Source organism: Orcinus orca, chromosome 7, assembly GCF_937001465.1.
Source record: "Orcinus orca chromosome 7, mOrcOrc1.1, whole genome shotgun sequence".
In the NCBI taxonomy this organism is placed as follows: Eukaryota; Metazoa; Chordata; class Mammalia; order Artiodactyla; family Delphinidae; genus Orcinus; species Orcinus orca.
Window position 1 is genome coordinate 115,888,962 of NC_064565.1, and position 20,583 is coordinate 115,909,544.

General features: G+C 49.3%; 1 protein-coding gene across 14 annotated transcripts in view; it reads left to right on the forward strand.

Annotated features, from left to right (window-relative positions):
• The window catches only part of AGAP1 (ArfGAP with GTPase domain, ankyrin repeat and PH domain 1), a 550,828-nt gene that overhangs the window by 216,353 nt on the left and 313,892 nt on the right, over positions 1-20,583 (forward strand). For all 14 annotated transcript variants that reach the window (XM_033424652.2, XM_033424661.2, XM_012533195.3 and 11 more), the window contains 2 exons: positions 902-1,043; positions 6,062-6,196. In XM_033424652.2, coding sequence (XP_033280543.1) covers positions 902-1,043; positions 6,062-6,196 — 277 coding nt within the window. The remainder of the gene's footprint in view (positions 1-901; positions 1,044-6,061; positions 6,197-20,583) is intronic.

The following is a 20,583-nucleotide window of genomic DNA, read 5'->3' on the forward strand; positions in this document are numbered from 1 at the left end:
TTTTTCACTTGGGTCTTTCATCAAACAGAAGGGTCTCTGGTGCTAAGTCGCTTCCTCAGCGCCACCTCTGTGACCCTGGGAGCCCTGGGAAGCTGCTGAGCTTCCAGGACCCTCTCCTCTCTTGGCTCCAGCTTTACAAGACGGTTCTGGGTGTTCCACGAGATAACGTGTGCTTGAGGGTGTGGTTATTTGCCAGAGAGAGGATCTGATGTGAGTTCAGCTGGATGCAAGAAAAGTGAGAATAAAATGACAGGAGTCGGGCGGTTGTGGGGTTTCCATTGTTTTCCCCTGAGTTTTGTGCATTGCTTTTGTTAATTTCTCCGGCAGTGAGTCATGATTTCCTTGAAGGGTGCTGGAATTAATCAGGGACGGCTGATCTTTACAATACGAAGGCCTCGCATGTTGAGGGAGTAGTTGGCCCTGGAGGTGGAGGATTTCTGAGCCGTGGGCACCCAGAGGAAGAGCCCCATCTCAGGGGTCCAGCACGGCTTCCTGGGCGGCCTTCATGGGGAGTTTGGGGTGAAACAGGAAGCTGCAAGGCCGCCCTCCGTGCCTATCTCCAGGTCGGCTCTGCTGTGCGCGGGGTTTGCCTTCCATTGGCCAAGTCGGGCCAGAGGGTAGACACTCCCTTGGGGAAGGATGTCAGGTTTTACTCTGGAGATAGCGTGGCCTGGGTGGGAAGGGGCTGAGGGCCATCACAGGCGTGTTGTGCGAGGATGAGAAGGGCGTTCGTGACGCCCCAGCGATACGCTATAAGACGTCGGACGTGGCCCGGCTGGAGGCGTGTCTGCCGGCCTTTCGTCCTGTGTTCATGAAAGTGACCCCATGCTGCTCCTTTGCCTTTCTCTCGTGAGCTCCTCATTCAATATCTCCTGCTCACCTGCCTTTCTTTTCTCCCCAGTTTGCCATGTGGGTGGACGCTGTTATATTTGTCTTCAGCTTGGAGGATGAGATAAGTTTCCAGACGGTCTACCACTACTACAGCCGGATGGCCAACTACCGGAACACGAGTGAGATTCCGCTGGTCCTGGTGGGAACCCAGGGTGAGTGGTGCCCGAGGGCAGGTTGTGCTTCTATGGCTCCAGCAGCTGAGCAGTAAGTGATTCCTGGCCTGTGTTTTCAGAGTGGAGGGGTTTGGAAACGGTTTAAAGAAGCAGTAATTTCCTACTGAAGGCTCCCTTTCTACAGTGAGCATCCGTGAAACTGAAACTGTCACACTTCCTGATTTGATTCCGTGGAGAAGTCACTTGGCAACTTCAAAACAAAACACCCCCCTACACTCCCAAGTGCTCTGATTTCTATATTAGGATATTTTAATTCTCTCTGTTACAAAATAATATATAAGTGCCCTAAAAGGTTATTTATGTTAACCTTTGTACCTTTAATACTGATTTCTGATATAATGCAGAGTTTTGTTTTATTCTGCTCTATTTCTTAATGTCTTATGAGCTGTATCTCATTTTTAGCAGATCCCTTAGAAAGCATAGAATCTTACCATGTGGGTACGTTTTGTGTTTTTTTCTAGGACACTTAAAACTTGGTCTTTTAGTAAAGTGACATCACTTACTATGCCCTTGATCATATTCATTGATGTGCTGGTACCTGCCACTGGGGACTTAACTAAGGGGTCATACGGAATGTTTTTAAAAGTCAGATGAAGGTTAACTTTAAAACTGCTTTGTCAGAAAAATGGGGAACTTAAAAAATATAATCATGTCAAGAAACACTGGACTTTCCTTTCATTTTTTGGTGCAGGTTCTGCTTTTGTTAATTCCTTTAGAACGAGCACATCTGGTCTGCCCTTGCATGCCCTGATGTAAGACTTTTCCAAATAAGAAACCAGCTGCGTCGAACAAGCAAGAACAATTGGCTGCGTGCGTGGCACCAGATCTAACATAACGGAGAGCTCTGGCGGGGCAATCCGCTGCCTTGGCAGGATAAGCCTGAATCGTGGAGTGGGTGTGTGTGTTGGGAGAAAAGAGTGTGGAATAAACTAAAGTCATCTGCTCAGGGTGCTAGATGTAAAACGTGAGGGTTGGGTTTTCATGGAGAGAACTTCATTGCCAATCCCCACCCCACCCCCTTTTTTTTGGCTGCATCGGGTCTTTGTTGCTGTGCGCGGGCTTTCTCTGGTTGCAGTGAGCTGGGGCTACTCTTCGTTGCGGTGCGGTGGCTTCTCTTGTTGTGGGGCACAGGCTCTAGGCACACGGGCTCAGTAGTTGTGTCTCGTGGGCTCTAGAGCGCAGGCTCAGTAGTTACGATGCATAGGCTTCGTTGCTCCACGGCATGTGGGATCTTCCCGGCCCAGGGCTCGAACCCGTGTCCCCTGCATTGGCAGGCGGATTCTTAACCACTGCACCACCAGGGAAGTCCCCCCTCTTTTTTTTTTTTTTTTTTTTTTTTTAAATAGCATATATATCGTGGCCAGCGGTCTCACACCTGAAACCTTCAGAGCAGAGATGGATTTAGACCAACATGGGACATGAGAGGTTTTTTATGCCCAATGCGCCCTCTAGTGGTCACTGGGAGACAAGGCACGCCAGTAAAAAGCCCTTGGTTCTTGTTCGGATGTGCAGAATTGGCATATTTGAGTTGGCCTCCTGAAAATTCTTAATACGTAATATTTTATAGTGGGCAGCTCATCTAAAGAAGACCTTGCTTCAAGCTGCCTTGAAATCGACATCGAGGCAGTTAATTTCCAGTAAGCGCCTCTTCCTGCAGGCCTACCGAGGGCATTTCTGAGCCAAAGCAGGGTCTGTATGGGCGGCTCCTTACCAGCCGCCTGGGTTCAGGGGATCTGTGTTCAGGATGCAGAATGCCTTTCTGCGGTGGACTCACCGGGATAAAGGGCAGGTAGGTTTTCAATCCAGGCCAGAAAGGTAATTTTGATCAGTTTGTTGTCTTTCTACACAGCAGTGTTTTGGGTAGTAGGGGTGGCGAGTCTGGGGTCCCTGCACGGGGCCGTGCAAACCCCGCATCACTCGCTCCAGGCCGCTGTTGACCTTGACGCTACCAGGCCTTGAAGGGAGGAAATCCGTAAGGCAGTGGGGGCATCCGTGGGCACACCAGTGTCGAGTGCGTGGTTGCTTTTGTTCCTGATGTTTCCACGTGTGGCCAGTTTTCCTGAGGTCCTGCTGGGATTGCAGATGCATATCTCTCCCTGCTGCGGACCTCGGAGATAAGTGCAGCCTCTGTGTCTCCTGCCCCAGCTGAAGGAAGGCACATCTTCACCTCCCACCAGGATGGTGGATGGTCTGTGTCTCAGGGAGGCCTGGGGATGCCTCCACAGAGGCTCTGGGGAAGCCCTGATGTGGAGGAACCGGCCCCCTTTTATTCCCTCTAGTTTTATAAGCATCTGTCGATTGAGGGCCATGTACCTGCAAGGTACACCTGTGAGCTTGCACCCAGCGAGCACCTGGGAGCATTGCTGGAGGGCTTGTTCCCTGTCCCCTCATATTCATTTGTGAGACCTGTTTGGACTTCAGCAAAGCCATGTCCCAAAGGAGCAGGACGGGAATGTTATCAATTAGGGACAGTCCTCACCTGAGGGCTCCTCGTGGTCATCAGCCAGACCTCTAATTCCCAGAGCACCCTGGAAGCCCCCGTGGCAGGAAGGTGGAGTGAGTGTGGGCTTCTGGAAGGTTCCATTAGCTCGTTTCGCTTTCTGTGAAGCCACGCTTGTCCTGATGCTGTACAGGCTGTGTGGGGTGCCAGAGACAACAGCTGAGGGGATCTCAGGTTTCCCTCCCAGCTGGTCGGGGCTGGTGGCCTCGAGATGGGAGATTATGGGATGGAGAAGATGGAGAAGAATTAAGATAATTCCTGAAGGGTACGTGGGGTGTGGGGCCTTACCCAGAGGTGGGGGGACGTGTTCTCTCCCGGGTACCATCGGGGAGCTGGAGGATGCTCCTAAGAGGACGAGGTGATGGTGTGATGTCTCTTAAACATCTGTTTTAAAGACTTGAAGATCACCTTGATTGGAGGGCGAAGCCCGAGCTGTAAAAAGATGCAGAGTCACAAGAGGAATGAAAAACAAGACCAGAAGAGCATTCAAGTGTAGGGTCTGCTTCTGACACATGACAATGTATCTTGGAAGGAAGCTGAGATGGGACAGAAATGAGTGGGCACCCACCGGGGAAGGAGGGCCTGGGGGATTACGGGGTCAGGATAAATCTGAAGCGGGATTCATGCTCTGTGGCGTGTATTTTCTAGTTTATACCAAAGCACTGGAAAATTCTGGGTTTCTAACTTTTTTTCTACTGTTTTCTTAAAAGATGTTTACACCTTAAAAAAAAAAACAACTTCTTTTCCTTAAGTGTTATGAAATCCAAGTCAAATTTCTTATTCTGTAAGGTAAGAAGACAGGACGAGATAGTGTTTGAAGAAATCCCTCTAACAGGCCCTGCCAGGGAATGTTCTGGAACATCTGTTTGAGGTGGCTCCGGTCATTGTCAGGAGAAGGGTCCTGAATCATAGTTTCTCTAGGAGTAATTCAGAACTATCAGTTAAACCTATTCCATGGGACTAGGAAAAAAAGAAAAAATAGGGAGTAAGGAGAAGAGAAAGAGGGGGAAAAATGAATACATTATTCCCTCAAGATGTCCCTTTTGTCTACTGCTTCCAGGAATTTGAGTGCCTCAGGCACTTCCTGTGCAACAGCAGACATTTAAAAGGTTGTCACTGTCTTGTGTGACTTACACTGCTTTTCCCTGGACTAGTACAGAAAATGCCGGTGGCGGGTTTTTGGTTAAAGAGATGTTGAGTGTTTCCCGTAACTCAGGAGCTTTCGTGCCCTCGGGGAAAATGCCACGTCAGGGGCAGCCCTGTGAAGTGTGTGTCCTCGCAGGGTAGCACGCCGGCCAGAACGCCTCAGCCCGTCCTCTGGTCCTGTGTGCGGGGCGTGTGGCTGCCCCCCAGTTACTCAGTAGTAACAGAATGAACGGGGAGAGGGCCTCGTGGATGCCGAGCTGAAAGAAAAGAAGGGCTGCATTTCTTTTTATTAGGAGACTAGTGGCCGGTGCCTGACATGTGTTTCGCGGCTCAGACGCCCCCATCTGTACACAGGTCCTGAAGGAGGTGAGGGGTGTCTCCCAGCCGAGCCATCTTTTTTTTTTTCTTTTTGATGACGACCACTTTTAAAGTCTTTATTGAATTTGTTACAATATTGCTTCTATTTTATGTTGTTTTTTTTTTTTTGGCCGCGAGGCATGTGGGATCTCAGCTCCCCGACGGGGGATCAGACCCGCACCCCGTGCCTTGGAAGGCGAGGTCTTAACCACTGGACTGCCAGGGAAGTCCCCCACCCGAGCCACCTGTTAAGAGCCAACGTGGTTCGCACACTAGTCTGCGACACCCCCTCCAGTGCCCCAGGCCCCCTCCCACTCCTGCCTCGCCCTTGGGTCCCCCTTAAATGCTCGGCGCTCTGCCGCCCCCTGCCCCAGGCACCCTCCCCCACCCGCCACCTGCTGCAGGTGTGGCTTCTCTGACCCCTGCCCTGTGACCCAGCTCCTACCCTACGTCCCATCCTACACCCATCGTCCTTCCTCGTTTGTGTCTTACTTATTTTCTGCCTCCCTCCCCAGCTGACCTAATGTCCCCTCTGTGAGAGCACAGAGTTTTGTTCCCTGGGGGGCATCCCCGTGCCTAGAACTGGGCCAGGCACCCAATAGGGCTCCATGAGCGCGTGTCCAGCGGGCAGATGGAGGGCGTGCGTTTCCCGGGTGCCGTGTGCCGAGGTCGCCACACGTAGTGACCGTGTGGTTTTCCTTGTTAAAGCATTTTCCTCTGGAGCCACGTTGAACTCGTACCCTTTCCTTCTGGTCTTCAGGGACATTCTTTTATTTCATATTCAGAAGCAGGATCCTCTGAAACACCTGATCGTTGTGGTGTCTGGGATGATTATTTCGGGGATAAACGGTGTTTTGAAAACTCCAGGTCCTGAGAAGAATCCCAGCAGTGCTGAGCGTGGGGCAGGTTTTGAGCTCCTGGGGGCCGTGAGTGGTGGGACGTCCCCAGGCCGCTCGTGGTCACCATGTCGCCGCTTCTTGTCGGTCTGTTGCAGATGCCATCAGCTCCACCAACCCGCGGGTCATCGACGACGCCAGGGCGCGGAAGCTCTCCAGCGACCTCAAGAGGTGCACGTACTACGAGACGTGCGCCACGTACGGGCTGAACGTGGAGAGGGTCTTCCAGGACGGTAAATACTCGTGCTGTGCCTGCAGCATCCATTCACCTCACACCGGTCACTGGTCCACGCGGATGACGCGACCCCGAGCGCTCCCTACAGGGAGGGGGACCCTCAGCCCCGGGTCGTGTTCAGGGGGTGCGCTGAGCGTCCACCCTGAAACAGTCCCGTGTGTACCACTGGTGACCTCTTTCTGCACAGGATGAAACAGTCCTGTGTGTACCATTGGTGACCTCTTTCTGCACAGGATGAAGCATTTCTCAAATGGTTATTTGCGCACAGGACGTGTCAGACATACACACGCATCATTTCTGCTTCACTGCAGATGCTCACTCTTTATTCAGCCCCATTTAAAAAAAAAAGGTTTAAATAGTTCATGCTGGGTTTGGAGGAGAGTAAGCAGAAAAGAGAGAGAGTCAAGTTTGGCCAGAAGTAAGTACGCCTTAGGGCCGCCGGCTGGGAGTGAGCGCCAGCATTTGGGAACTGTGTCTTTGCCTCCTTCTTGATCCCTCACCTCCAGGACAGCCGCCCCTCAGGTGGGAAATTCTCCTGCCGGAGCAGAGGTCCCCCCCGTACACAACTGTGATGGCAGACGTCAGGCCTGGAGGGCGGGGGAGAGAGCAGGTGGGGATGAGAGGGAAGCGGGGGGGTGGGGTCTGTAGCGCGGAAGGTGGTCTCTGGCCTAGTGGGGTCGGGGAGGGTCTGGGATAGGTTAGCATCAAAGACCCGGGAGAAGGATGCTCCCGGCAGAGGGTTCTGTTTCTGATGGGCCTCATGGGGCTCCTAGGCCCCCTCCTCTTCTGGGTTAATCTGGTTTAGACCTACCTCTGCATCCCCAGCTCTGTGCCGGGGCTCGTTGGGGGCTGAGCAGGGCAGCCAGGCTCGGTCTCCTTGGAGGCCGCCCTTGCTCCTGGGGTCGTGGAGGCCTTGCCCTGGGGAGACTGTTAATGCCAGGAAGAGTAGTAATGATGGGGTGCTCCCAGCACTTCCCCAAACCGGGCAGGTTATGCTTTTTTTTTAAATGTCCAAATGAGCTTTCAGAGAAAATTATAGGAATTGCACACTCTCGCCATTTTATTAAATTTCAAAGATTGTGTCCATTTTTTAACTTTGCATTTTCTTCCACTTTCCTTAGCAGCCAGTTCCTTTTCTAAGCTTGCCATCTCTTTCCTCTTATCCGCCTCCCGGATAATTATCAGCCTTTTCTATCTTTCAGTACATTTATCCTATTTAGTCCCTATACGTCACATTCCCCTCCCAGCTCAGGAGTCTACCAAGAACAGCCCCCAGTCCCCGGGGCTCTGCGTCCCCTTTGTCCTTTACTGCACATTTACGTGGGCCTCCTCGGGCCCTGCCCACCCGTGCTCGGGAGCAGACCCCACTTAAAAGCCGTTCAGGGCCAGTATCTGCAGCCCTTGAACGTTAGTGACACCGTGAAGGATGACTCAAGGAAGCCTGTGGGGCTCTCCCGAGCGGTGGGCTCCAGTGGGCGAGGTCGCCGTTTGCCCCAATAGTGGAAACCCTTGTGATGTTTAAAGTGGAGTATTAACAGATGAAAGGTCTGCAAACTAGGGCCCAGGGGCCAAACCTGGCCAACAGCCTGTTTCTATAAACAGACTTTTCTGTTTACAGGCTGCGGGAGGGGTGGGCTGGGCTGCTCTTGGGTGTTGCCGCAGAGTTGAGTGGTTCCAGCGGGACCTTTTGGCCAAGAAAGCCTGAGATACTCTGTGGCCTTTTACAGAAAGTCTGCCCATCCCTGACGTAGAGGATCGGCATGTAGTCGCGTGGATGAGTTTCTTCTCCACAGTGATTGCTTTCCTTGTACGTTGATGGAGGTTTGCAAATGTGAGCTTCCCATAAATAAATGAACTCCTCTTACACATAGTAAACTAACTAGTGCTCGGGGATGACAAGGTATGGAGCTTCCCTGCCCAGCACCCAGGGGATCCGAGGCAGTGGGCAGGGGCCAGTGTGCAGGGGCCGCTTCCCTGTCATCCTCAAGCTGGAAGCTGGCAAGGGGAGCATGAGGAGGGACCTTTCCAAAAGTCGTTGGTTAAAATACCAGTGTTTCCTTGCTGTGATGGCTCCTCAGTGATTCCACTGGTGAACCATATTACACTCGAAGTGTGAGTTTTCACAGGCTTGCGAGATTTCCAGAACATTTTGTTATTACTTTAGAAACGATACCTTCCCGTTGAGTATTTGGATTGTACAAAGTCTGCATGATACTGCACCTTCTGTGACTGTTGTGATTTTATTCTTAAAATATTTCTATTTACGTGAAGGTTAAGTTTCTAAAATAAGATTGCGGTTACTCTGCATGTTTTCTGTGGTAATTAGATGGTAAACCTTTTTATTTGTTAATCGTAAACTCTTGAATTGTTAGTGGTGAAAGTAGTGGCTAACCGAATGGGGAATATACTCAGTACTTGGAAATCATTAGCGATAACCATCCATTTTAATCTTCAAGGGAAGAAAAGAAAAAAAAAAACCAGCTTGGAAGGTTTATGGCTAAAGAACTCAGGGCTCAGAAAGGTCAGGTACCTTGACCACAGGTACTCGCGTGGATTGGACCCCAGTCTTGGGAGCCGGGAGCCTAGAGCCTTAAGCATTTTGTCATTAAAACAGAGCATCTGGGTCCTGCCCACATACCCGGATATCTGGATTTCTTTTTTTGACTTCAGGGCTTTCTCTATGCCCTAGGGCTTACTTTTATTTGTGTACTTTTTATATCTTTGCATGGTAGAAAAATTTTTTAAAAAGCATGTGACTTTTGTGTAACCATTAGCTTATCGATCAGAGAAGCATCCAGACCCGGTGTGTTACCCCAGCTCCGACCTCCACCTGCTCTTGCAGGCCGAGCTCCCGATCAACTGCCCAGCTCTGCTTTGTAAGAGACCAGGGGCCTTAGTCTTTGCTTCTCTAAGTGTCCTAACACAGAAGACAGAATGTGAAAATAGTGGAGAAACAGGATGGTTTTGCTGGTGTAGTCACGTATCTCCTGGAAGGTGATTCAGGAGGGAGGTTCTCTGTTCGCTTCTCGGTATCAGGAGGAAGCGAAGAAAGTTGGTTGTTGCGTTCGTTCATTCATTCCCTTAGTTGAGCCCCAGCCTTCCTCATGCCTGGAAGCACAGTCAGGGCCCCCGTCTTGGTGAAGTAAAAGTCCAGCAGGGAAGATAAACTTAGAACAGTCACCCAGAAATGCAGGCGACATCTTGCCTGGGGGCGGAGAAGAGGTAGTGCCGGACTGGGGTGCTTTCCGTCGCCCCTGCTTGACAGCCTGGGGTCACCCTCTGCTTCTTAGTTTGTGTAGCTTGTGGAGAAGAATGATCTGGCCTGCACAGGGGGTTCCTGTAAGTCAGATTCGCCTTTTGAGAATTAATACACTCATTGCTTTTTACTTAGTCTGGGCAGCTGAATCTGGCTTGGGGCCTGGTTGCCCATCTGTTTGTCTGGGTTCCCAGAAGGGCCTTCGGGGCGTTCTGGGCCCCTGTGGGCTGCCCGGGGCCCACCCCATGTCTCTCAGTCCCGTTCTGTGCTGTTTTGTTTGCCCCTGGCATGTCTGGGAGAGGAACTGCAGGCTGTTGTATTTTTAATATTACAGTGATTTCTGTGTTTGGCATTCAATTTTTTGAAAGTCCCTGGTCATTTGTCCAGATTAGGGCCTGGATACATGCGGAAACAGGATTGCAGCAAATAAAGTTCATTCTCGGCAGGTATCGTTTCTCTGGTGCTGTAATTTTTTTTTTCTTCCTTTCTATAAAGGAACGAGGTCTGAGTGGCCAGAGCCCTTGCAGTGAGCACGGCTTTCATGGCGTTCTAGTTCAGCCTCTGGGCAGGTAAAGGAAGGTGGTGTTGCTGGTGGGAGTTTTCAGGCGAGACGTTCAGTGATGAGCTAAAATAAACACCGCTTAACGACAAAAGTAAATTCTTCCCTCAGAAGACCAAGCAGAGCTTAAAGGTAGTGAAAAGTCATTGGTGTGGGTGGTGAAAGTGCCCCTTGGAGGGTTACATGCGCCGTCTTGGGGGCAAGAAAGTCTTCACGATAGAGCCGCCATGATTTTAGTTTCCTGGGGTTGGGTTTTGGAAATTGTGGATTTTAGTCACTCTTTGAACACTTTTAAATATCTCACCTTCTATCGGGTGTCCGTGTTTGTAGCTTGTCTTGCCGAGAGTGGCAGTGGTGTGTCATGGACGTGTGATGAGCATAGTGATTTGTGTCACAGAACAGTTATCTTAGCCTAGGGATGAGGGAGGATCCGTTTGTTTGTTTTGGCGTTTCGTGGAAGAGAGCTGATGGACCTCTAAGGTTTTGGCGGTATATTTTATAATCTTTAAATTATGGCATCTGGCTTGCATATTTTAAAGATCTCTGATACCTAAAGAAGAGTGGCTTCCCTTTATACGGAATGCGACGTAGAACCAGCTGGTGGTACAGAACACCATCTTGTCTTTCCCTTATCTAAGCTGCTTTATGCCCTTCCCCTCCCTCCTTCCCTCCCCCGCCCCCAGAATGAGTTGATGCAGATTTACATGAATTGTAAACAGTATTGTTTTATGTATAGGATGTTGTGTTATCCCTCCCAGCATCAGTTGTACGCAGAATTTAATGTTCTTGCACATACATTCTAAAGTTGTAGTCATTTGTTAAATCCTGATTCAGAGCATCCTATTGTACACACTAAGGCATACTCCCCACTGAAGGTTTAACTTCTTAAGCTTCTATTCATTGAACAGTAGGAAACCTACCTGCAGGATTCTGCTCTGACAGTAATTGGTGGACCAGCTCAAGATCCGTATAGACCAAGATGTAGATGCATTGCAGATTGCCATCCTGCTTCATTCTGCCCAGGGCTGCTGGATTTTGTCGCTGGGTTGTTTGTCAAGGGTGGTTCCGTCATCTCACGTGGGAGACCTTCTGTTCTAGGACGGGTCTGCTTTATTTATATTAACAGAAACGATTTAGTTTTAGGTACGTGTGGTTGGCAAAGCTGGGCAGTAGCATTTGAAGGTCGCTGTCTACCTCTTGCTAGACCTTCTGCTTTACTGAGGGTTCCCTCCAGCTGTCCTGGGGGTGGACGTTTATCTATAGCAGCCCCCCTCCTAGGAAGACTCATGGCAGTCTTGCGACACCATCACCCAGCTCTTTCTTTCTTTCTTTCTTTCTTTCTTTCTTTCTTTTATTTTTATTGGGGTATAGTTGCTTTACAGTGTTACGTTAGTTTCTGCTGTACAACGAAGTGAATCAGCTCTGTGTATACATACATCCCTATATCCCCTCCCTCTTGGACCTCCCTCCCACCCCGCCTCCCGGTCCCACCCATCCGGGTCACCACAGAGCACCTAGCTGAGCTCCCTGCGCTATACAGCAGGTTCCCCTCAGCTATCTGTTCTATACACGGTGGTGTATGTATGTCAATCCCAATCTCCCAGTTCATCCCACCCCAGCTCTTCAGATGTGTGCTGCAGTCAACATTCTGGAAAATGCTTTCGCAGAAGCTGTTCTACTTGGGTTTCACGCCTGCTGGGGGTCGGCTCCCTCATGCCGAGGCCCGAGCCCCGAGAGATCGCACACCTGCCCGGGTCCTGTGGTGCCGCACGCGGCCTCAGTGTGCTTTCCAGCCTTTGCTTCCAAAGACTGAAACCCTGATGTACAGAGAATCCCCTTTCAGAAACGTCTGCAGCTGCTTGGCCCTAATTACAGGAGTGTCCAGTACAGGGGTAGCTGTGTTAATGAGCCCAGTTGGTGGAACCTAATTGCATGTGTTAGGGCATCATTAAGTGTAAGCAGTCTTCTGGGCTTTTCTCCCCAGTGTGGCATCATCTGGCACCGTTTTGGTTTTTTTTTTTTTTTTTTTTGCGGTACGCGGGCCTCTCACTGCTGTGGCTTCTCCCGTTGCGGAGCACAGGCTCCGGACGCGCAGGCTCAGCGGCCATGGCTCACGGGCCCAGCCGCTCCGCGGCATATGGGATCTTCCTGGACCGGGGCACGAACCCGCGTCCCCTGCATCGGCAGGCGGACTCTCAACCACTGCGCCGCCAGGGAGGCCCCATCTGGCACCGTCTTGTCTTGCTTACATCACAGTCTTCTGTTCCTCCTGCTGAGGGATGTGTCACGCCTATTCCATTCTTTCCTGGAACCAGCTTACTTTTCACCGGCGGGGTGGCCTATGTTGTTATCTGTAGTGTTGCTGTTGTTTTTCTCCTATTTTTATTATGTTAGAGATCAGATTGGAGCCAATTTATTGTTATTTATATATATGTTTTCTTTTCCAAAAGAGTACTTTCAAAGATAAGATTTTTCATGTTCAAAAGCAAGCCATGTGTGTCCATTTGGCATTTAATATATACTGAAAAGGTGAACTAAGTCATTAAGTGTCATTGAGTATCTGTTAATATGTATTTTTTATCATTTATGATGATGACTAATGTTTATGTCGCAGTTTAAGCTAAGGGCTTACGGTGTAAGGTAGTAGATCTTACGAGGCCTGACTTGTAGTGGGGAGCCACGTTTTCTGAGGGGTTGGCTTCCTGAAGTCACATCGTTCGGCTGGTGTCGGGCCCGCGTGTCCGTTTCCTGTTTTCACTGCACCTCTGTGCCCATCACTGTCACTGTGCCCACACCCACCCCGCCCACTCTCACTGCCCTCTTTGCAGTGGAAAGTTGTATGCGCAGGACTTCCTGGGACAGATGGTTGGTTAGTGTGTATTAGGACGGGGCAAAAAAGGTTCAGCTGCTTAAATTACACTTTTTAAAGGTTTTTACTAGTTTAGAACTTCCCAAGAACAGGGATGACGTGAAAAAAGTTACCTACCTAAGTCTTACGTAGCACTCACGTGGTGATGCTAAGGTGGGGGACAAAAGAAAAGGAAAACAGTCATCAGGTTCCTCTCAAGTTAACTGGTTAAGTCTTACAAGGCGGGCTTCACCCTGGTTTTGCAGCTGCCCTGATGTCATCATTAACCACAGGTGTCTTTGGCTGTCACTGCCTGGTAGCTTTTAACATGGTCTCATTCCCTGGAAATTAGAATCTGCAAGTTGTTTCCAAAAAAGCCATACCTGGCCCATCGCAGATCATCTCTCACCAAACTGAAAATATCCCGAGCGCTAAGTAGACTTTTGATGAGCCTGTGAGTGGAGGGGGCGTGGAGTGATTAGGGATGTGTAGGCTTGGGGAGGTGGTTCTCCTTGTGCTGTAACCCTCGTGTATGTTTGGGTGAGGAAGTGTGTAAATGATTTATAGTAACTATTTTTATGAAACATGACATTGTCAGTACCGCTTATATATGCATTTTCAAATGCAGTGAATTTCTTAACCAGGGAAGCTTTCTCTGTAACAGAGTTAAATCACACATCGGAGTAATGAATGAATGCCAGAAGTAACATAGCAACACTTGGTGTAGTAAACTGTATTCTCAGAGGTAACAAAAACAAAAGAAAAACAGAATAACTTTTGAGTTACTTTACTGTTCTTAGAAAAAAATCTTTGAGCTCAAAAGTTCTTAGGGGTGGGGAGCCCGGTGCGTCTGGCACGTGATCTGCAACCAGGTCTTCCAAACACGGTGAACAGGTAGGGAATGTATCAAGGTGAGACCAGTGACTGGGCTGCACTGAGCAATCCGGGGCTGAGAGGTGATGAACCTTGAATAACTCAAGTGTTTTAAAACATGATTATTGTCACCAGTATGAAATCAGCTCGTTCCTCATTTGGAGTCTCTTTGCTTAGAAGTTGCCCTTTTTAAGAATTTATCTCCCATCATGTTCAGTGGACCCAGAGGTCCACCGATAATTCCTTTCAAAGAGGAATTATCTCCTTGGAATATTGACTGATTTGCTTAAAATCACTTACCCAAAATGACAATTTTTAGGTAGGGGGGAATTTCTAAATTATCAGTGTGGTTCATACTCCACAGACTGCAGGTACTGGCCTTAACATAACAATACGGAATCAGGTGTGAAATGATAATTCTTAAACTGGTTTCTGATGTGAGTAGAAGGAACCATTACAAGGAGAGGCATTTTAATTCTTTTAAAAAATAACATAGAAGTCATCTGAAAATCTTTATCAAGACTGATGATATTATAAACAGCGAGAGACAGTGAGCCACCTTCTGTCTCATGGTGTCGTGGGATGTTGTGTTGATAGAGGCTTGGATCTTCCCTGGCATTTTCTTACCCTGAGTCTGGACTTGTCATGCTGTGCTTCCCCTGGGAGCATTGAGTGGGTCCCAGTGTTCGTGTAAGTGCACAGAAATGCCTGAGTTAACTCTCACACTACCAACACGAGGCCATTAAACACACTATTAGTAAATGTGCTGTGTTTTGATTTTCACGTTAAGAGCCTATCTTTTGCTCAGAGAATTAATTGTATCAGTGCCATAGAAAATGGTTCTTTTAATACTTTGCCGCACTGTGGCATCAGAGCTGTGTTTTGCCCCAGGATTCCTCTTAATGACTTCAGCCAGCTTGAATTAGCTTGATGTATCATTAATGCATACAAATGGCTTTTATTTTTGTTCCTAATCAGTTCTTAATGCCACGGCATTCTGCTCTTTCTAATGTTTTTAAGATGATTAAACGGTGATGTATTTTTTGACCTATTTAACCCTCCACAGAGTCTCTGATCAAAAGAATATGAAGATAGTGAGAAATTGTTACGATCTGTAGCTGATGTTTCCAAGTTATTTTGGAGTCTTCTATTTATTTTATAACATTTTTGTCCCTTATAGGACATAGCCAGATTTTTTTTTATTGAAGTGTAGCTGATTTACAATGTTGTTTAATTTCTGCAAAGTGATTCAGTTATATATGTATTCAGTTATATATATATATATGTTCGGTTATATGTATACACACACACACTTTTCTTTATGTTCTTTTCCATTATGGTTTATCATAGGATATTGAATATAGTTCCCTGTGCTATACAGAAGGACCTTGTTGTTTATCGATTCTGTATATAATAGCTCACATCTGCTAATCCCAACCTCCCACTCCATCCCTCCCCCCACTGCCCTCCCCCTTGGCAACCACAAGTCTGTTTTCTGACATAGCCAGATTTTGAGTAACCTATACTCATTGAGGAACTACCCACTACCCACTAGGTTAGCAGCACCAAATTGGTTCCGTTCGTGAAAGACAAAAGTAATCCTCAAAGGAGGTTGACTTTTAGTTAGTTGTGAGATGCTCTGATACGAGAAAGCATAGCTTCTCTCCGTGGACTTGGGTGTTTTTTACATGCCGCTCGCCAGGTGAACCTGGCCGGACACTGGCTCCAAGAGTGAGTGGGGGAGCCAGGCTTGGAGCAGATGGTGGGTCCCCCAAAGACCAGGCTCTGGAGTCTGGGGCTGGTTTGTGCATTTAGTGCAGAGCCATTGGACATTTTGTGAGGAGGGGGATGATGCGTTAGCACCTCTGTCAGCGACCATCCCTGATCTGGGGAAGAGTAAACTGTGAAAAGTGGACTGTGGATTTGTCTACAAGAGACACGGATGTAAAAACTTCGATGAGCAAGTTGGGTTTTGTGGGACTTGCCGAAGCAAAGAGAGAGATGGTTTTTAGAGGTTATGAAATATGGAAATAAATGCCACCCGGAAGAGCCCCGCCCACTGGCTGTTATCGTTAAGGCCTGGGAGGGGCTGTACACGGGCGCCCATGCGTTTGCAGAATGGGCTCTCGGGCTCCTGACGCTTCCCAGCCGTTTTCTCAGAAACACTTTTTCTACAGGACAGTTTCTGATTTTTGCGCTGCCTCCGCTGAGCGGCTGTGACAACGTTTTGGCCCAGTCCTCTGTTAGACGCTCTGCGACCCGCCCCCTCCATTTATTTGTTGTTGTAGAATTAATGCTTCAGCGGTTGGCTCTTTGCCTAAAGCTGCATCTCCACCCGTTATCATTTCTTTTCCTCTTGTTTGCGGTACGCGGGCCTCTCACTGTTGTGGCCTCTCCCGTTGCGGAGCAGAGGCTCCGGACGCGCATGCTCAGCGGCCATGGCTCACGGGCCCAGCCGCTCCGCGGCATGTGGGATCCTCCCGCACCGGGGCACGAACCCGCGTCCCCTGCAGCGGCAGGCGGACTCTCAACCACTGCGCCACCAGGGAAGCCCCCCATTATCATTTCTTTAGGACACACCTCCAGACTTGAGACTGCTGGTCAGCGACTTGCATAGCTTTAAAGCTTTTGGTCCTTGTGGTTTGATAGCCTTAACCTTCTGGGGAGTCTGTATCGACTCAGGTTTCCTCCGTCAGGTGTCCTTTTTCTGCACTCTGGCCACTGTGGATATTTTCATTTTAAAAGTGCTTATTGTTTATAGACAAAATAATCATAACTTCTAGTTTTTTCCAAATATTACTTTCAGTAGGTCTGTCCCTTAATTTTAAAAAAAGCTTATTTGTTAGGAGGTAGCAGCCAGTCTCTTGGCTGGGACGATACGTGGGGAGCAGGGGGTCCTTGCTGCTCTCACAGACACGCCCTCTCGGGTGTACCAGGTGGGTTCCCTGAGCACCCAGCTCCCCAGAGGGCAGCCGGGCCCAGAGCCTGGTCCCCAGAGCCGTGCAGAGCTGTGACTTCGGCAGCTGGGTGTCAGAGGTGCAGTGTTCCCTCAGACTTTCTCACCAGCGCTGCCTTTGTCACCGTGGGAGACAGACCCCCGGTGTGAAGTGACCTCTGAGGGAAGCAGAGGGAACACCCAGGTCCTTGGATTTGGTCCTGCCCCTCATTTCCTTGCAGGGACGGGGCTGCAGAGCAGGGCAGCCGCGGGGCAGGTCCCTGGGCTGCCATTCTGGGTCCTCCTCCTGGGGTTGGGCTTGGAACTTCATCTCGACCCATGTTTCCCAGATGCTCAAAGCACATCCTCCCTTTGGGGGAACATAAAACTCTTATTTCATCATCAAGTGTCTGAAATGTCAAAATTTGCGAACCCACAGGAGTCACTGCTGTGAACACGGAAGAAAGCAGACGTAAGCATGTGCTCTTTTCACACCGTGTCCTGGGCACCTGTGTCAGCCGCCGGGAGCACAGGTGGTGCTGCCTGATTTTCTGTCTCTGCAGGTCTCCCAAGTGCTGCCGTGTTCAGTCACATGCCCTTCAGTGGGTGCACATGGGACCTGCAAGCCTGTACTTAACTATGTGATTAACAAACAGCAGTCAGCCCTAAAAGAAAAGAGAACCTGAGGCATGTTCGTCGGGAGTGGTCTGGCCAGCCAGCCTGTCATCCGGCCCCAGGTGCCACCCCCTTAGAGGGCTGTGCGGCTCTTTCGCTTGTGCGTGTCTCTGTCTGCAGGGGGCGCTGCGACCCGACCCTGGCCAGCTGTGCTCCACGTGCAGCCACAGTTCAAGGAGGAATGTTTTGTCTGTGGACTTTGGCATTTCGGGAAACTCCCTCATAATTAACTTGGTGTGTAAACCAAACGAAAAAATACTGAGCGCCAGTGCAGTCGCCTAGATGTTAGGGAGCACTCCCATCCACGCACCAGGATTTCAATATTAAATGAAATACCCCGGCGTCTCCTGCATTTAAATTCATTTCTTGCCTGACCTGCGGGCTTGTAGAATTTCACGTCCGGAAGGACCTGAGACGCTGTCCCGCTCAACCGCTCGCTTTACCGACGAGCAGGCGGGGCCCCTGGGGCCGCTTCCGCCAGGGAGGAAGCTTAGTAGCAAAGCAGAAGCTAGAAATTTGATCTGCGTCTCTTGCCTGCACAGTCCTACCTTTGTCCTGAAAATGTTATACTCAAAAGCCGCTGGTTACATTTTAAACCTGGTAGTGAACGAAAATGCCCTTTAAGCGATCATTATTTTTGATACAGTGTGTAAGGCCATTTCACCAGTGAGGGATGTTGGCTTAGATGCAGTGCTGTAGTTATAAAGTATAATATTTCGGATAAACTGTCTAATGAAAACACATTCACACAGACTGTTTTCTTTATGTGGTAGAATATGTGCGTCATAGAAGGAGACCTGTGACAGGGTCTCTGAGATTCAATGAAAGTATAGCAAAAGGGAAGTGCTCAATTTTGTAATTTAGTAAGATGCCACTAGGGGGCATCAGAAGAGCTCGTAAGGATGATTCTCACATATTTTTAACTTTTGCTGTCACTGTGCGGAATACAGACGTAATAAAACTAACACTCTGGTTTAAGAGGCCATTTAGACCTGTAGTAAGATACACTCCATAAAGTGTGTGAAGTTACTGGATCAGCAGGGCACGAACGCAGAAGTAACGTTTCATTCACTCATTGGAATGGGGAGGAGAATAAAATAAAAAGAGATGAAATGATGTAGTCTGTGATTAAAGAGACCCAGATCCCCTTTTCCTAATTTTCCCTCTCGTGTAACTTTAGAGAAGAATCAGTGAAAGTTTGGCAAACGGTAGGCTTATTTTGTAATACAGTATAATAAATGGATTTATTTAGTCCGCCATTCTCTTTGAACAGAAGCCACCAAGAGTTCCGTCAGCCTGAGTGACAGCCCAGGCTCCCCACTTTAGGGTCTGCACCCGTGATGGGAAGGCAGGCGGTGGAGCACAGGCCGCGCTCTCACCAGCACCCGGGCCAAGCAGGTGTCTGGGGTGGAGCCTTGGCCATCAGCTTCCCTGCCCAGCTGTTGCCTCTCCCTGTTTTGGGGAGACTGTGGGCTCTTCATGCTGCCTGGTACTTAGTGATGAGACAAACAACAGTCAGACTGACATCCCCGGGCAGGAGGGACAGAGTGGATCAGTTTGGGGAAACACGGATGTCCTTTTCTGCACAGGAGAGCACCATTACTGAGAGTGGTCAGGTGCCGAGTGGTTGGCTTCTAGGCGCCTGAAGTGTTGAGGACCCTTCCGGAGAGCTGGCACTTGTGGCCTCTTCTGTGGACCAGCAGTGGGCTGGGGGCGCGCAGGAGAGGAGGGAGTCTCTGATAGAGACTGCACTTGCCTTGGGCGCATCTTTTAGTTTCTCGAGACGGTGGTGTTTTGTTTTCTTTTTTGTTTTGTTCTGTTAGTTCTTTTCCCCCTAAGGTGGATAGCTTCTCCCTGTTACTTTCCATTTATTTGTATTTTGCTCTCACCCTTTATTTTCTCCCACTGCATAGTTTCCATTAGACACTGTAGCATCTCAGCTCAGAAAAATTTCGATTTCTTTATTTGGAAAAGGGGACTAATTACACGTTTGGTACTTCCAGTGAGAAGTATATCAAGTCACAGCCTCTTCTATATAGACTTTTTTTATAGGTTATTTACAAATGGAGTGTTTAGAATTTATAAGAAAATATAATTTGGAGAGTTCTGCAGTTTTCAGTCCTTGGAATAGTGGGAACAGGACAGAGTATTTTGAGCAAGAAGTTAGGTAGAAGTGGGGTAAATAAGAGCCCCTCTGGGAGGGCAGCTTTCACGGACTTCCTTTTAGAGCCAGAGACTGTTTTACCAGCCCCTGCAAATGAGAGCATTAGAGGGAGGGCGTGTGGAGGTGGGGCAGTGGCCCCAGGTGCAGGTGTTTCCACTGAATTCAGTACACACTTTGTGCATTAAACCTCTCACAGGGCACCAGGGTGGGTCCACAGGCCCTGCAGAAAGTGAGCCTGGCTCAGGAGCGAGCTGGGGATGCGCACACGCTGGCTCGAGGGTCGGCGGGCGGTGGACAGTGTCCTGGGAACCCTCGTATTCTGAGCGGGGGCTGCAGGGGGCCAGGCTCCAGCTCAGCCAGAGGAGCTGGCTGAATCTTTCCTTGTTGGCGTTGCCTGATGAAGTTCTTCTGGAAGAAGGAAGGCCGCTGCTAGAGGACAGTTTGAAGAACAGTGATCTCGTAAATACATCCCTGATGACGGAAATCCTCAACGAATACCCTGATGAATCGAGTAATTCAAGATAAATGTGGGTGAAAATGCCCATAAAATCAGATCCGACACTGAGCAGAGCAGGGGCTCCTTTCCTGGACACCTTGCTTTCCCGGGCGTCTCCCTCCTCGGGGCCCTTTGGGAGTGCCCGTCCTTTGTCTCCTGCCCTTTCTCCCTAAATGGTCCTTGGAGAAATGCAGTTAGTTGGGCAGGTCACACTATTGTGTGCTACAGGGACAGTTAGGAGGCCGTTGAAGAAATGAGATGATAGCCAGAGGAAATCACTCAGCGTGATATGTCATTAACTTACTTGCTATAAATATGATGGCTAAAATAAGGAGGGAGAGTGGAAAAGAGCCAATCCCATGAGTAAGCCTCAGGTGCGGCTGACCCCGCCCACCTGGCCAGGTAACAGTGGGGAAGCGGAGCTCATTGTTCTTAGTTTTGCTGCTGGTCAGGGTGCGCGAAGCCCAGGCTCCCTGAGTGAGTCTTGCACTGGGGGTGGGCGTGTGTCCCTTGGCCGCACCCTTTCCCTGGAGTTTTGCTTTTCAGAGTCCGGGTTCACATCCATTTCCTCGAAAATAC